This window comes from Porcisia hertigi, chromosome 20 (genome assembly GCF_017918235.1).
Source record: "Porcisia hertigi strain C119 chromosome 20, whole genome shotgun sequence".
NCBI classification, from domain to species: Eukaryota; Euglenozoa; class Kinetoplastea; order Trypanosomatida; family Trypanosomatidae; genus Porcisia; species Porcisia hertigi.
Window position 1 is genome coordinate 105,276 of NC_090579.1, and position 17,670 is coordinate 122,945.

General features: G+C 57.1%; 2 protein-coding genes across 2 annotated transcripts; both read right to left on the reverse strand.

Moving 5' to 3' along the window:
* Window positions 1-308: 308 nt before the first annotated feature.
* JKF63_05896 (uncharacterized protein) lies at window positions 309-1,448 on the reverse strand (the record flags this gene model as incomplete). Its single annotated transcript, XM_067901849.1, has 1 exon — window positions 309-1,448. The coding sequence occupies one exon, from the start codon at window positions 1,446-1,448 to the stop codon at window positions 309-311; it is 1,140 nt and encodes a 379-aa protein (XP_067757555.1).
* Window positions 1,449-3,116: 1,668 nt separating this feature from the next.
* Window positions 3,117-17,660, reverse strand: JKF63_05897 (uncharacterized protein; the record flags this gene model as incomplete). The annotated part of the gene is made up of 1 exon (XM_067901850.1): window positions 3,117-17,660. One exon carries the CDS (start codon window positions 17,658-17,660, stop codon window positions 3,117-3,119), a length of 14,544 nt encoding a protein of 4,847 aa, XP_067757556.1.
* Between the last annotated feature and the right edge of the window lie 10 nt (window positions 17,661-17,670).

Below are 17,670 nucleotides of genomic sequence, written 5' to 3' on the forward strand. Positions count from 1 at the left end.
TACGATTCATTTTTTTTTGGAGGGGCCTCGGCACTGGAGATCACCCATTGCAGCGCTCCCCCGCACCTCTTTCGCCGTGTAGCAACCGCGTCGGCAGTAACGGTGCAAAAAAAAAAATGTGCAAAGTCATCTGTGGTGTGGATTCGGTTCGTCTGGTTGAATAGTGGACGCGGTTATTCCGCCATTTGGGGTTATTCGAGGCACTTTGATGGCCTTGGATGGTCGACGTCCTCTTCCAGCTCACCTCTTTTATGGTTGGTGTGTGTGTGTGTGTGTGTGACTCTTTTGTCGCCAGTGAGTCCTATTCTTCAGCTGCCGCCTTCTTCAACGTGTTGGCCTCTCTCTTCAATCAGCATCAGGGGGAACACCACTGTGGCATCGCCTTGTACGCGCACCACCTCTGCGTCCTCCCTGAGCAAGCCGCAGGCGACGTCATCGGCAAGGACCCCGGAGCTAACACAGCCATCAGCCTCCAGACCCGTTGTCACCATGACAACAGCGTCCATCGACACGTTGCGCAGAAGGTGATGTTTGGGGAGCCCGCCGCCGAGGACGATGGCCAAGTTTCGGCCACCCGCCGTCGCAGACTGTTTGCGCAGCCGCACGACGTCTTCTAGCGGGTTTACGACGAGCCCTTTGTGCGAAAAGTTGTAAAAGTAAATCATGTCTCCCATCGAGCCGTCTGTGAAGGCGGGCGAGAAAACGGGGATCCTGTTCCGGTAGCACCAGTACAGCAGGCTGGAGGTACACGTATCAGGGTTTTTTTTTTCCATAGCGGCTCCCATCGCTTCAATGATCTCGGACGGCGTAGTAAGCGTCTTCCAGCGCGACACCCGCTGTGTCTCGTGAACAGACGCCAGCACAGGTGTAAAGAAGTCTTCGAACCAGCAGTAGTTGTCGTTTGGCACAAGGAGGTTGCCGATGCGGTTGATGCCACGGCGGCGCAGCGCACGTCCGTCCAGACTGAACTGGCCAAGCAACGTGCTGCCACCGCACTTGATTACATCCTCCTCGATGCCGCCAGCAGACGAAATGAAACAGTCGACCAGTCGCTCGCGAGCCAAGTAGGCAAATGTGTCGCGAAGACCACAGGAGATCATGTTGGACGTGTAAGCAAGAAAGACACGATCCTCCGGTGAGCGGTGATGAAGAATGTCCTGGACGAGTTGGCGCGCACGGCCAATTTGAGTGGCTTGGAGACCAATGGTGGGTAGGCTCGACACGACAGCCCGGAGAGTCTCCTCTTGCGTTGAGTGGACTAGCGCCTGGAAGTCAACACCACCCACAGGTACACAACTCTGCGGTGGCGACGAAGCGCCGCCTGGCACTGACGTGTCCGCTGATGAGTCATCCATGGGAGTATCCCCCGTCTTGATCGACGCTGATTTCTCAGGGGACGTAGAGGAGTTCTTCTTGCCGGCTTTCAGCAGAGAAGCAGAGTGAGGCATGGCGATGTCTGCCAGGAGAGCCAAAGCGGTGAAATGGGGGGAGGGAGGGGGGAAAAGACAAGGTCAGCGGACCACCACGCGCGACAGTGCGAGTTACGACAATGTGAGAGAGCCGTGAAACAGTTTGAATGGTCGGGGGGAGGCCATAGGTCACACAAGAGGCTTCTGTGATGGGGTGGGGTGAGTGCTCCGTGGAAACCGCAACTCCAGCGTATATGTAACAAGGGTGTGGCGCAATGTGAGAGAGACGCACCGATCTCCTTGGTGAACGGCCCCGCTGCACGTGAGAGGTGAATGCAAGGAGGCGCGAAACGAGCCGCTCTACTGCACCACGTATTCCTTCAGGAAGCGCATTTATAATACAAGAGCGCAGGTGGCAGCCCGTTGAAGCCCAATACGGAATGTGCGTGTGTGTGTGTGTACGTGGAGAGGGAGGGAAGGAGAGAACCTCGCAGGGTAGGGAAACGTTGCGAAAAGAAACGGGGTGCCCGACAGGCACACAGTCAGTGATCACAAACGACATGCAAGTACATCGATGCGTGATGATGTAGATATATGAGCCGGACAGTAGTCGAAAGTAAAGCGTTGGGAAATCGGTGGAGACGGGGACGTTGAAAGAATGAGCTGATATGAGACTATTGCCATGGGAGGAAGGGGGGTGAGGGAAGAGCCACAGAAACATATCCGCATCAGTAGCAGGCTGTCAGGAATTGTTGTAGTCGTAACGGTGGTGGGAGTGGTAACAGGCACTGAGCCATCAGAAGAAGAAAAGAATGTCAAGCATACGACACACCTGATGATGAATTCTGGCACCTGCCCCATCTACACGTATCGTTTCCCGCAAAAAAAAACAAAAGACGCATGTCACTCTCTGCGATACTCACTGGACCCCTCTTGACATCAACAAAGATGGGCGCCTCACTTCTCTACTAGCTACCGTTGCTTCCCCCTCCTCACACACACACACACACACTTTCTCCTCCTTTCGCAGTTGAGCTTCGAACATCACAACGAGAGAAAGAAAGAATTCGATCGAGTTCAGAAAGCATCACCGTCATCATTTGCTGCTACGAAATACCACGGCGTGACTTGAAAGAGGGACACATTAAAAAAAAAACAGAGCACGCCGGCGCCAAACATTATTCGTTAAGCAAAAGCGTATAACGATGGCCATCACCACACACACACACACACGTGTGTGTGTGTGTGTGCGTAGATGCGAAAGTGTTGAAAACAAATTAATGATAAACGTTTAACGGGTTTAACAAATTATATCTTAGAATCCGGACAGGAAAAAGAAACGAGCAACCAAACAACCAAAATAATGTAAAAAAAAAAGAGCAAAAACACTGAAGGAGAAGAGTATGCCGCGGGGAAAAATATATGAAAACAGTGATTCGCCCCTCCCCCCCCCCCCCTTCCCCGATAAACTTGACCACACGCATGCACATGCCAGACAACAGGCACGGCACACGTCTTACATCAGCATCATTGTCCACATATGACATCGCTGAACAGTGGTGAGGGAGTGGGAAGGACGTAGGCTGTTCGATGGGGGGAAGCGCAGTGCGGAGTGGAGAAGAATTCAATGGAAACAGGACAAAAGGCATGCAAGGCGATATCACTAGAAAAGTCTCTTCTTTATTTTCTCCTCTCCTCCATGACCCGCTATAAGCCGGCATTGAGTAGTTCAAACCACTGGCGCATGGCGTCCGCGATGATCTCCGGCAAGTTCTGAATGTCACGAATGATGAGATAGTAAGGAAAAGGGAAGTCCTCCATGTACGGGCGGCGCACCACACGGCCAGCGTGAAACTCGACAATCTGCATGTCTAGGATAGAGTTCGACTGGACGCGTTGCAGTCGCGCCTCGCGGTCCGACTTGAGACGCCGCATGCGCTCTGCCGTGGAGAGGCCCTGCAGCGCCTTTGCGGTGAGAGGAGCAGCGGCAGCTTGGGAAGCAGAGGCCCCGGCACAGGGAGTAGCGGTGTCCCCCTCAGCTGCTTTGATGTCCAGCAGCACGAAGACGACCATCTGGTGGTTTTCCTCGGCCCGAACCATCAACTGGCGCAAGTCGGCGCGGTTCTCCGTGATCTGTCCGTCACCGATGATGAACATGATTTGTTGCAGCTGCTGTGTAGTAGATCGTGTCTGACCGCGCATCCGATCACGAGCGTCGTCGAGGTAGCCAAGTGTGGTCTCGAGCAGCAGCTTCATGTTGGTAGACTTCTGGTCAAAGGTGATCTCACTGAAGAGACGCGGGCCACTGTCAGCAAGGAACGGCTCCTCCAGGGGGTGGACCACGTGCGTCTCCTTGCCAAAGCACGCGACTCCGAACTCCCCAACCTCCAGCTGCTGCAAAGCCTTGGCAATGAGAGCAACTGCACGACAGGATAAAACACCGGCGTTGTTGCACTGCATACTCAGCGAGTCATCAAGAGCCACCAGTATCTGATACGTGCGTTTGCTCGGCTTCGTTCGACGCAGCCAAATTCGATCCTTCTTGAACTGGGAAGCGATGTAGGGGATAATGCGCTTCATGTTGAGTCGCTTGCCGGTCTTGTAGTCACCCTGCAGCTTATCAGCGAGCGTCGGCGTGAGGATGAGGCGAAGCTGCTCACAAAGCTGTTGGGAAAGGCCTTCCACCGCAGTCTCTTGCTCCAACCACAGCTGCCGGCCACGCTCGAGCTTCGCGTCCACTTCCGCTGCAGCACTTTGGTCTTCCTTCTTGATGCTATCGTCGTCCTCGTGCTCCGGCTCACTGGCGTCCTCGTCCCGTGCAGTCGCCCGAACTTTTTTCTTGGACCTCTTTTTCTTGGACGCTGCCTCCGCTGCCTCTTTCTCCTCCACCTCGGTGAGCTCGTCCTCCTTGTGGCGACGCCTGCGCCGCTCGTCGTGAGGGGCATCAGCGGACTCGTCCTCGTCCTCTCCCATGTCACCCTCGTCCCCGCTTTTGTCATGGCAACTCTCTTCCTCCCCTTCCCCCTCCTCCTCATGCGCATCTGCCTCCGTCGGCTTTGCATCCGTCTGCTCAGCAGCAGCAAGCCCTTCACGCTCACCGTCCTCGTCCCAGTCAAACTCTTCCACTTCCTCCTGACCCTTCGCCTGGTCCGGCTTTGGTGGCTTCTCCTTTTGGGGCTCATCCTTCTCATCCTTCACTTCCACATGCTGGTTGAGGTTAAGCTGCTGCATCTGGCGCTCATGACGCTGTAAGGCCTCCTTGACAGCACGATACGGGTTGTGCTGGGAGCGGGTCTGCTCTGTGTTATCGCGGCGTTGCGCCTGCTCGTTCTGCTCCTGCTGCTTCTTCCAGTTCTGTCCCGCGTCATCCTGCTCTTGCTCCGTGCCCGGCTGCTGCTCTTCGTTGGCGGCCTGCTCCCGACGGACCTTCTCGCCGGTGTCCTTCTTGTCTTTGTCCTTGTTTTCTGTAGCCTCGTCACCCTCCCGGTCATCCTGCTGACCGCCCTCGAAGACGTTCTCGTCGGGTCCGTCGCTGGCGTTCTCTACATCAGATGCGTCACCCACACTGTTACCGTTATCCTGCTGCTCCACCTCCTCCTCACCGAGCTCACTGCGCTCTGCGTCGGTGTCGGCATTGCTGTCGACACGATCCTCAGAAGCGCCGTCGCCTTCCTCTGGCTCCTCGTCTGCGTTGCTGGACAAATTGTCATCCCGCACGCTCTCCTCACGATCCTCACCCTCCGCATCGCTGCGCTCAACTGAATCGCCACTGTCGCTGTCGCCATCACCGCCGCTGCGTCCGTCCTCGTCCATCTCGCTCTTGGCGTCGTCGCCGACTACGTCATGCTCCCCAGAGCGCTCCTCATCGGCGTCTCGAATCTCGCTTGCCTTGTCGTCAAAGCCTCCGGTCTCACCGTCGTCCTCGCGGTGCTCATCGCCCTCGGCAAGGTCGTCCTCGGGCACATCCTCGGCAGCGTCACCAGCGTCCTCTCTCATGTCATCTGTGTCGCCGGCGTCCTTCTTCGACTTTTTCCGCTCTTGCTCTGTACCCTCATCGACGTCGCCCATTTCCTTGTCCGACTCATCGCCCTCCTCATCACCCTCGGCATCGCTCTCGCTGCGTTGCTCCTTCTGGCCCTTGAAGTCCGTCTCCACGTCAGCCGCCTTGTCCTCCTCGCCCTCTTCCCTCTCGCCTTGCTGCTGCTGGTCCTCTGGCTGCTCTTCCTTATCCTTCATGTTCATGAGCTGGTCCTCGTTTTCGATCTCGTCAGTGACGTCCTTTTCGCCATGGCCGTCGTCCATGCCGGTTCCGTTCTGCTGCTGGCCATCCTCGCCGTCGCCCTCGCCGTCCTCGGGTTCCTGATCCTCGGTCTTGCAGAATCCCTTCTTGAGGAGCACGGTAAAAAGGCGAGCGAGAACAACGCCGAAGGAGCACTGCGCCTCCAGCACCGTACACCACGCATCGCGTGCGCGCTGCACCTCGCCGCGGCACACAGTTATCCGTGGTAGCAGCTCCTCCCTCTCGCCAGCGGCAAGTGTACAAAAACTCAGTGGCACCGGGCTCGTGACAACGGCCGCGGTTGCAGCGACCTCAGAACTAGCCGGTGAGCAAAGGAGATCGTCAAAGGCGGGCAGCAATCGCTGCAATGCTTCATGAACCGCCGTGCCGTGCATGGTGTAACGAGCGTAAACAGCCGAGTCGCGCTGCATCCCATCACCGTCGTCATCAGAGTCGCTGCGCTCGCTCGTCCTCGCTACTGCGTCTGCAGCGGCGGTTGTGGATGGCGTTAGCCCACCACCACCCGCAGCAGCAACACACTTACTCTCACCACAGGGGATGAGGGTATCGCTCACTTCCTTGACGGCATGACGCAGTCGCTGGGCCCACGGACTTGGCGATTTCTCAGTGCGGCGCCGCTTTGCTCCCGCGGCGGACAGAGCGGGCGCATGCGCCGGTGGCTGCTCATAGCGGGCAAGAAGACTAGTCACAGCAGTGAGGAGAGGTTTCGCGGCAGCAGCGACGTTCGCGGCGCTGCAGGCCTGAAGACGATATGCCACAGCCAGCATGCGGTGCAGCACGTCAAAGTAAGATTTGCAAACGCCAGGGGGCACTACAGACGCAGCAGATCGGCGCAGCGGCTCCCGCAACGTGCAGGTCGCCCACAGTTCATTCGATATGCCAGTCAACTCGTGGACAAGCCCCCGCGCCTCCGCGGCGCTTTCGACGAGCATGTGCGGCTGCTGTGCCATCCATCCGAGGCCACTGCAAACAGACTGCACAAGACAGGCGACCTCAACGGCGTCATCGAGCAAAACACGTGGCACAGTGTGCATAACGGCACCTCCATCGGTGTCGGTGCCAGATGCCACCGCGCTTTGCTGTACCGCCATCTCTAGCACGCGCAGCTGCTCATGCAAATGGAACAGCTCACACACCGTAGCCGCCACATGCACAGCGTTTGCGAAGAGGCTCTCGGCTGTACCCGTTCCACGCTTCACCTGTGCAGCGGAAAGATCGTGGTGTGGCTTCCGCTCCACCTCGCGCAGTCGTTGCAGCCAGCGAGCGAACCGATACTGCTCCGCCGCAGCTGCGCTAAAACGGGCAACTGCAGCTTCCTGCTCACAGTGCGTCTCACGGCATCCCAGCAGTGACTCTGTGGTGGAGAATAGAACCTCCCAGGCGCCAACTTGGCCTTCGTGTGTGTGCGGCACTCCGGCCTCGGAGAGTCGGTCAAAGAGAGTCTTAAGGGCTCGCACCTTCATCTGATTGGGTGTCTTGGGCTGCTGGAGAGCGGACACATTCCCAATAACCTCATGAGCAGCATCCCTCAAGAATGTGTGCGCCTGAGCAAGGTACACGTTTCCAGTCAACAACTGGAGTGCTGGAGCCTCCGATGCGACAACCAGTGCGCCTGACGAATTCTTTGGTGCGGCAGAGACGGCTTTTCCGCTGCGATCTCGCTTGCTTCCCTTCACGCCCTTGTATGCCGCCTCCGCTGGCTTCCCTGTGTGCCTTGACTTCTTGGGGACCACCTCCACTGGCAAAGTGAAACCGAGCGAAGCATCCTCCTCGCACCGCTCCTCCTCGGCTGTGATAGCTCCAAGGACTGGGGTGCGCAGCGCCTCTTCGAGGCTTCCGAGAACGCGCGCCATCTTCAAGTGTGACTTCTCCGCGGTAGCGCGCACGGCGTAGTAGTTGGCATCTTCCCAGCGCATAATCTTTGCAAATTCAGCGATATCCTCCTCGATCGGCTTCACGGCATTGTCGCGCTTCTGCTGGACGAGCTGCTCAAACTGGGCAAAGAAGTCGCAGACATGCAACACTGTGTTGGCCAGAGGGGCCTGCGGCCCCTCCGCCGCGAGGAGCTGAAATCCAAACCCCTGCAGGAGGCGGAGGCGCACACTGAAGTCCCCAAAAATCGCACCCCACATGAACTTCGAGGCATATTGAAAAGCGGCACGGCAGCGTCGCAGCAGTGGTGTCTCGTCGTCGAGCGAAGCCGCTGTTCGATTCTCCTCACCATCTGACTCGGACATCGCCTCCTCGCCGAGGAGAATGTCGTAGAGGGTGAACCACTGTTGCGCCGCCTGGAGCTCAATTTCGGCGCGCTTCGCCTGAAACACGTGTTCCCAGCAATGCAACTCCAGCCGGCGCCAGCGCAGCACAAAGGAAGAAAGCTCCGTCATGTGGCGCATCAACGAAACCTGATGAGAAGCGTTGCGCTCCCACTCGTAGCACTCCCGCAAGAGAACTTCGCAGCCCGCCATCACCTTCATGAGCGGGGTAGTCATTGCTGGAAGTGCAGCAATCTTGTGGCCAATGCGCAGGCACCGCTGCAAGGACGGCGTGTCGGGGAACTGCTCGGCCAGTCGCTGCACGGCGTCCAGCAATATCTGCAGAGGGACGCTGAAGCGACAGAGCTCGTAGACGTCTGTGTCGAGAAAAATGTTAAAGCCCGCCGCGCGCCGCTCCTCCAACGAAACGGCCGTGCCGCACATCTCTGTACGCAGCAACGAGACACGAGATGCAAAGCCGTTCAGAAGAAGCTGCTCCTCCTGTCTCGCCACTCCGGATGTGGGACAGCCCAGTAATGGGAAGGTATGCAACTCCGCGGCGAGAGCGTCGAAGCGGTGGTGAAACGCTGAAAGTAAGGCCGAGGACAGTGGTGATGTGGCGATGGTCTCGCTAGACGCCGTCGCTTCCTCCGGCATACGCGAAGAGATGAGGCGCCAGTAGAATGTTCGGTGCACCTCAACGAGGTGACGAAGGTAGAAGCCGTCTCGCTCTTTGAAGAGGATGCGGGCAAACTTGGCGCGCCGCCCCTCGAGCAGTTCCTCCGTCTTCTGGTGCCCCAATTGCTCCGCCGCGTCGGCTTCGAGTGCCTCGGTACTGAACTCGGCCTCAAAGCTTGGAAAGAGCTCCTTCAACTTGCGCATCATCTTCTCGTCGTCGCCCTCGATCACAGTGGCCTTCTCCTTGTACATCACCGCAAGCTCGTCAGCCCGGCGCTCCTTCGCCTCCCATTCCTCAATCTGGCGGAACAAAGCGCGATACTGAGAGAAGACGTCCTCGACAAATCTGCGGCTTGTCCCCTGTGGCGCGATGCCGGATAGCTGAGAGAGGCACGAGTCCAGGTAGACGACGCGGTGGCGTAGAAGAGACGGGATGTGCTGCTGCGAGGGCATCGGCAACGCGTTCACCAGGGGTGATGGAAACTGCAGCAGGCGGAGCGTGTCGGCGTGGCTGAAAAGTGTGCGTGGGAGCGCAGAGGAGTTTGCCGAGGCGGAAGCGGCGAGGAGACGAGTATCCGTAGCACAGCTAGCCCTTGCTGCCATGGAGGCGAACAGCGCCGCCTCCGCAAAGTTTACTGTCACGTCTTCGTATCCACCGTATTCGGCGAGTAGTTGCATAACCTGCTCGTACAGAAGGTCACTCCAGGCCTCTCGGCTGGCAATGACCTCTGCAGCTGCAGCTGCATCCAAGTCACCTTTAAGCGACGGCGGCATCTCGAACAAACTGAGCACACGCGCATCGCACAGCAACGTCGTGGACACCTGGTACAGCAGCCTCACCAAGGTGGCGTACTTCGTGCCGGTGGGGTCTGGGCGAGTCACATGCTTGCGCTGTGCCTTCCGTAGAAACTCCTCCTCCTGCACGCGCAGCACTAACAGCATCTCCCTCTGAGGACTGCGGTGCCGGAGCGCTAGCTGCTCAGCCCAGGCAAACGCGCCATCGAGTCGGTCGAGAAGTTCCAGCTCCTCGGTGGCCACAACTCGCTTGCACTCTCGTCGAAACATCGGATCTACGGGAGACTGCGGCAGCAATAGACGGCACTTGAGGACCCAAAGAAGGGTGACAGCAGGAAACAGGTTCGCGCAGTTGCGTTCATTGCTGCGAAGTCGGCGCAGTAAAGCGGCCATCAGTGTTCTCTGCTTCTCGAGCACCAAAGACCGCATCGGCGAAGCGGATGCGACGAGCTCTTCCGCCTTACCAAAGGCAGGGAGTCGAGCCAGGGCCGCAGGTGAGGTGCGGGATGGCGGCAGTGGGATCGGCACGCACGATGCGAGGTCTGGGAAGCAGGCGCATAACACCCCCACCAACTCCCGCTGAGAGTTCGTCGCCCACTCCTCCAGCGGCGATGTAGCTGCCAAAGGACATGTTTCCAGAAACGCTGTTAGACCAACCAGCGTTTGCAATCGTGTATTGTCGGAGCGGCCAATGTCCATGACAGGCACCTGTGCACCATAGCGCAAGCACTCTGCCGCAGCAACCGCCCATGCGCCTGCGAACAGGTGATGCGTCCCAGCCACACCGTGACGATTGGCAAAGCTGCTCACCAGCAACGGCGTCAGCTCTGCAAGGGCCTCCGTCGTGTCTACCAGTTTCTCGGTTGACAGCTGGTGCAAGCCGCGCCAGAGGGCCAGCTCGAGTTCTGTGAAAAGCGGCAAACGATTTGTGTACGTGTCGACAAAGGAAGCCACTCGAGTCTGTAGAGCAGGGATGAGGTGGTGCACGGCCGGCACAGAATCCACCGCCATCACATTTGCGTACGTAGCCGTGGTGGCGCGAAGGTATAAGAGCTGCTGGAGACATGCAAATCCCTCGCGAAACGCTGCAGACTCCCAGAGACGATGAAGCAACGCCCTAGACTCCGCCACTGCGTTTGAGTTGGCTGCTGGCTTCGTAATGGAGTGCCCTGAACGCTTCGCAGCAAATGCCGCGTTCGCGGCCGTGTTCCAAGCCTGCAGCAGGCGTCGCTCCTCTGGTGTGGTAATGTGGGGAATGGGGACGTAACGGTGTAGCAGAGCCTTACCGCCCTGGAGCGGGAAGGGGAGACTGAGGTGCTGCTGAAGCGATTCAAGGAAGCTTGTGCCGGCCTGAACCAGCGCCACAGCGTGGGGCGTTGGCGGGTTCATTTTTGAGGCGGCCTTGCACATCAGCGCCGTATAGGTGACCAGGGGGATGTAGTTGTCGGTGTGCAAACTATACTCTTCACCAGCGTGCTGAACAACGAGTTGTGCAAAAGGCGCTGCGAGGCGGAGAAGCTGCTGAAACGTCCCGAGGGGCACGGTGGTGGCATTGTGACTTGCAAGTGCCGTTTGCAGGACCCCACAGAGATGCACCAGAGCCTTGTTCACGAGGGTAGAGCTGGTCACCTGCATTTGTGAGCGCCACAGCACCGCGAAAACATCCGCGTGAGGACCAAGGAGAAGCACAGCACGTGTATAGAGCCCTGTGAGCATCTCTGATGAGCAAAAGTCTGTCTTCACCAGCGGCAGAGCGCGTTGTGCGAGTTCAACTGGAAGGCGGCGACTTATCCACAGTCGGCGCATTTCCGTGAGTGCGGAGAGGGGTACGCTGTCGCTACACTGCTCCAGCACAAACCAAAGTACCAAGTCCTCCAACCAGGGATGATCGGCGAAGGTGTGTTGCTGGCTTTTCTCCTCCCGCTTCACCGATTCGGTGACGTGCTTCACATTCTGGTCGGTGAGACTGACTGACTTGGAAAGAAGTCGCTGCAACGCAAGAGCAGCACGGCCAACACGGCGAGAGACAAGAGATCTCGCCACCGGGTTGCTGGTGGTGGTAGTGGTGGCGATGGTGTTTTCTTCATTCTCGACAGACTCGTCACTGGGGCTATCCAGCCACAACGCGTGTAGCACTTCAGCCGCTTCATCAGTGTAGGACGAAATGATGTCCTCCTTAGCATCACCATCCATCGTGCGGTCTAGCAACTCCAGAAGCTCTGGCTTGAAGGTGGCCCAATGCCCGCTACGATTTTGAATGTATCGGTGCAAAATCAATCTCCTTAAGTCGCTGGGAAGGCTGCTGGGCCGTAGCAGGCAGCTCGTCCGCAGCAGCGTGAACACACTCGGTGCCCCAGCAGACAGTGCGTCGCTGAGCTGCGCAGACCTGGCGCGTTTAGAGTCTGCACGAAAGCCAACAGAGACAAACGTATGGTGATACCGCAGCAAACGTGAGAGCAAGCACACTGGAGCCGGACTCAGCGACACCACGGAGGTGGCCGTCTCATCTGCGCCCGTGGCGCCCTGCGACAACTCCTGCCGCTTCTGTTCGATGAGTGATGTGTGGGCGCTAAGGGCAAAGCTCTCTGGGGATGGAATCGCTACCGGTGCCACGTACAGCTCAACTGCGCGGTTACGCATGGCACGTGAAATTTCGCCGTAGCGCGGGTTCAGCGTGGCAAAAAGGCGGAAGCGAGGGTGTGGCCGAATCACGCGCACCTCGCCATGGACGACACCTTGCTCATTCACAGCAAGAACACCATTCGGCTCCACGAGCGGGTTCAGTCGGTCCAGCACACTTGCATTGCAGTAGTTCACGTTGTCCAGGACGAGCCAGTGACCCTGCAACATCGCCTCCAGCACAAGAGAATCACGCCACTCGAACTCGCCCTGCTTCCCTTCCACCTGATCGAATCCGCCCAGCAAGTCCACTGTGTCGCAGCTCGCGGTCATGGAAAATGTCACCAGTTTTGCCCCAGCAAGGGCGGCGGCGGTGCGCAATATGAAGGTTTTGCCGGCGCCGGAAGGCCCGACCAGCAAGGCGAACTGATTCTGCCCAGCGCACACAAGCAGCGATCTCACAAGGTGCGCCTGCGAGGGCAGGAGGAGCAGCGAGCCAAGTTGCTGCGCGTCTGAGGCACCAATGGTAATTGTATCGCATTGCACAAGCCGCTGCTTGTCGAAGTACACGGCACCGTCGTGAATGAGAAAGTCAGAGTCGCACCCGTCCTTCACATCTCTCTCCACCTCTGCCCTGGAAAAGCACGACTCCAGCGACAAGCGGCACCGGGCCGCATCTTCGTCGGTGCGCATCCGTTGGAGAAAAAGTATGTCGGCGAATGCCGTCGGTCGCTCACGCAACCCGTATGACTGAATAAGCTTTGCCCAGCGCAACACATCACGCAGGTTGAATTCCCATGGGCTACCTCGCAAGCCGTACTCTCGGCGCACCATCGTGTCGTGCTGCAATCGACCCACGAAGTCGACCATTCGCCGCAGCGTCGCTTCTCCGATATCGGGACACACCGCCTGGGCAATCACAATCAAGTCGTCGACCTCGAACGCCTCGACGCGCACCTTAATAAAGCGGTTGATAAAACTGGAAGGCAGACCCTTTCGGCCACCACCCTCAAGCAACGGATTCTGACATGCAAACACACGAAAGTCAGCGTGCGCATGAAACTCCTCGTTCAGCTCAGGGATAAAAACTGTAGAGCGGTGGTCCAGCAAGGCGTTCAGGCCCTCCAGCACCGACTGGCTCGCCAGGTTCAGCTCGTCAAGAATCACCCACGAACCCTCTTTCAGGGCTCGCAAGAGAACACCATCTGACCACGAGAACTGGGGGCCCTTCACCCGCCCTCTACCATCGCACTCCTGCAGCGACGACTCCATTTCGTTCCCCGCAATGTCGGGCGACAGCTCTCCCTCTGCAGCGGCCGCGGCCGCCACTTGCTCAGAGACATCGACAGGACTCGGCAGATATGTACCAAGCAAGTCCATGATGTCTGTCTGTTCGCTTAAGTTGATGCGCACTACCGGCCTACCCAGCGCGCAGCCAAGCGCCTCCACAATGCTGGTTTTTCCCACGCCTGGACTGCCTTCCAGAAGAACAGCTTTTTTAACGAGACCCGCCCGCATCAGTTTGGACAAGTTGCGCCGCGTTGCTGGTGCGCCAAAAAAGAAACGGCCCTGCATTGATGTTGGAAGCTGCGGCTCGGCCATGCCATCGCACACCTCCCAGAAAGGCCTCGCCACGAGGGAAGTATGGTCAATCACCGCGTGCCCGGACTGCATCAACTCCTGTAACGCCTGCGACGTGCAGTTGTTCTTCACCACCGCGCACGATGCCTCCGACTGCCCACTGCCAACGCCAATGCCGTCAAGAATGACAGCGTCGAGCCCATGAAGAAAGGCAACCTCTGGTGGGCAGCGGCCATGGGCAGCGTTCATAAACGACACCCAGCTGATGACATCACGGATACTGATGTGCTGTGGTGAGCCCGATCTGACAGTCGACTGCGAGACGCTGCAGAGCACCGCCGCCATGTGGGGAGCCCACAGTGCCAGCTCCGCCTTCAAGCGGCGAGAGAGAATCATGGCCACCTCCTCTACATCCGTAGTGGGGCGGACATAGATCTCCGTGAAGCGATTACGGAGAGCGGGTGACAACTCCTTCTTGCCGAAATCGCCACCGGGATTCATGGTTGCCATGACAAGAAACTGCTCGTGTGCCACGATGCAGTCGGCGCTGCTCTTCTCCGCCAGCGTGACGCTGCGTGACGGCTCCAGCACACTGTTCAGTCGCTCCAAAACGCTGTCCTCAGTGAGCGAAATCTCATCAAGCACAAACATGTCACCGTTGAGCATACTTTCCACCAGCGGGCCGTTCCGCCATTCAAACAACGCCTGATCGCGCCGTTCGGGTGGAGAAGGTCGAAGACTGCCGAGAAAGTCTGCTGCCTCTGTGTGCTGGTGGCAATTGAGGATGTGAAGCGGGATGCGAAGCAGTGCCGCCCAAAGCTGGCAGACAGTGGTCTTACTGCTCCCCGTTTCGCCAACGAGCAGAACAGGTTCCTTGTGCTCTAAGCAAATGCCGACGATGGTGAACAGCCGCTGCATCGACTCCGTCCAGACGATTTTGAACTCGTCAATGACGCCACTCTCGACCTGACGAAAGTATTGCTCTACAAAGGGCCAGTGCGATGGGCAATAAATAACCTTATCGTTCAGTTCCGTCTTGGTCACTGACTCAATAACGTCTCGCACAATCTGGCGCTCGCTGGGCTTGCGGCAACGCTCTCCCAGAAGCAGAAAGCCGTGTTCTGCCAGCTGCTGATATGTTTCCGGCTGCCGCTCCGCCCAGCGAAACAAATCCCGAGGGGTAATAAAGCCATGACGACCGGCAAAAATCTGTGAGTTCTGGCGGTGTATTTGCAGCGCCGTCATCACCTCCACCATTTTCTCTGCAAAACTCTGAGGAAGTGAGAAACGGCGGCATAGAATAGTGCTGATCTCCGTCGTTGGGATTTCATCCACTGTAATCTCGAGAAAGCGGTTTCGAAACGCGCGCGAGAGCATCTTTCGTCCACTGTAAATGCCAGCTGGGTTCTGCGTCGCAAAGATACGTAGCTGCGGGTGTGGCTTGATGGTTTCTTGCGTGTCAGGGACAAAGAGCTCGCAGTTGTCATCAAGGAGACGGTTAAGGGCTTCGAGCACGTCCGTTGGGGCAAGGTTGAGCTCATCCAAGACTACCCAGTAGCCGTGGCGGACAGCGTTCACCAATATACCGTCGACGTAACGCAGCTTTCCGAACTCGTCTGTGACATAGTGACCCAGGTACTCCTGAACCTCGGTGCTGTCGTGGTTATTGATGCGCACAAACTTGTTTCCAGTCAGTTCTGCCAGATACTTCACCATGGAACTCTTGCCGGAAGATGTGGGACCCTCAAGAAGCACTGGTCGATTTGCAAACACTGCACGACTGAGATTCGTCAGATGACCCTTGACACTGTCGGTGAGAATAAAGGCCTCGTCGCAGTACGGAACCTCGGTACCAGCGGGAATCCACATGTGCTCGTATGCGATAAACAGTCCATCCTTCGGGGTGGCAGGCAAGGTAGGCGAGTTGGGCCGCTTACCACGGAAAATGTTCTTGACAATGAGGTGCTCCACGACCATGTGGAACTGACGCTGCAGAGGAGTAGCAAACCCAAGAAGTAGGCCGTCAAACAAAGCAATCGTGAAGCCGTAGAGCGGCGTAGCACGGCGAACGTAAGAGAGGGCGCGTGTGAGCGTGCGCAAACTGAACGACGGCGCTTTCGACTCGCCGTCTAAGGCACAAAGTTTTGTTTTGGCATTGTTCACGCAATCGAGGAAAAAGTTCGTAATCTCATCCACTTTTGCATCGGCTGTGAGAAAGCCGATGTACTCTCTCACTACAATACTAATGTCGTTGCGGTTGAACGGTTCGCTCACGTAGTACTCCACGAACCGCGAGCGCAGGGATGGAGGGAGGTCTTTTTTGCCCACGTCCGTGGGTGGATTCATGTTTGCAAAAACGTGAAAGTTCTTGTGGCGCATGATGGGCTCTGAAGAATCCTTGTCCGTGAGAAAAAGACGGTCGACATCGCCAAGCACAGAAGACACACGCTCCAGGACCTCTGTACTCGCCAAATTGAGCTCATCCAGGAGAATCCAGTGACCCTCCCGCCACGCCTTCACAAGGGAGCCCTCCTCGAAGTGAAATGCAAAGTTCGCTCTTGTTTTTTGCACTGTATCCAGCAGCTCGTTTGCTTTCTGCTCCAGCAACTCCCATTGTTGATGCATGGACACATCATACTCTACTTTTGCGCTTTTTGCCTTGAAGGAGATGCACCCCTTAATGACCTGAGTCAGCGTGCGGTCCCACCTCCTGGCATGGACGGATTGCTGCAGCACATTAAGAAATGGAGCGTTCTTCTCAGCGCTGAAACACGCTGCGAACAAATCTGTAAATCCGCTGTACAAATCCCTCACAGCGACACCAACGTCTAGCGGTTTCCACCCGCCCATGAAATCTGTCGAGTCCGTCTGCTGATTGAGATTGTGGACGATCAGCGTTTGCCCCAGCTGGTCCGCCAGATACTGGACAATAAAAGTTTTTCCCACACCCGTCTCGCCAGTGAGAAGCGCGTGCTCGTTTGATTCCACGGCTGCTGCGAGTCTCTCCAAGAGGGACATGGCATGCGTGGTTGGTGCAAATGCAACGCGGCTTTCGCGTAGAAGCCCGGAGACACTGGAGACGAGCGGAATATTTATCCTCCCCACAGAGTAGAAGTCTGCAATGAGGGACTCCTGTGGTCTGCACTCCAAAACGAGAGGCTCAGCAACATTGATCGGCACCCCGCAAGCTTCCGAGACCATCTTTAGTACTCCAGTACGCTCGTTTCCTGGAGGGTACTTTGCCACAAGACAGTCAAAGGCCTCCCTCAGCATCGTCTCGCGCGTGCGGGATGACAGAAACACCGGCGCACTTTTGCTATTAGTGTTATCATTAGAAAGCGTGCTTGGCAGCCGCTTGCTTACTCGTTTACTCCACCTCAACAGACTCTGCAGACCGACAAGACATGCACCGGATATTGGGGAGGCCAACGTCGCCAAGCTTTGAACGATGGACAAAGGAACATTGTTGTAGGTATGGCTGATGATGGTGCACATTTCCTCCGCCGTCAAGTTTTCCATGATCACGGTGCCCCAAAGCTCAGCATACGGCACGGAGTTTGACTTACGCGTGAGGAGTGCTGAGCCGGAGGAGTACAGCTGTTGAGTCGCAATCAGCTTAAACCCATCGTGTGCGCGGAGAAACCTGTTCTTGTCAGGGATGAAGAGGGTCGAGCTTTCAAGCAGGGACAGGAGCACTGCAAAAACGTCGAACGAGGCGAGGTCGATATCCTCCATGAGAACCCAATACCCCTTCATCACAGCTATCGTCAACGGCCCCGGAACCCATTCGAAGGATCCAGGCGTCTGAGTCGCGCTAAATTTTCCGAGAAGATCTTTGCTATCAAATGTGTCGTCCACATTTACTTGAATCATCGTTTCCTTTGCCGCGTACTTCTCCGCTAGATGGAGCACAGACGCGCTTTTCCCACATCCAATAGCACCTTGGATGAGGACTGCATTGCTGGTTTCAAGAGCCAGCTGGATATTCTCCAGATTCCGTGCGACTGTCGGCGTGAGAATCATTTCTATTTCA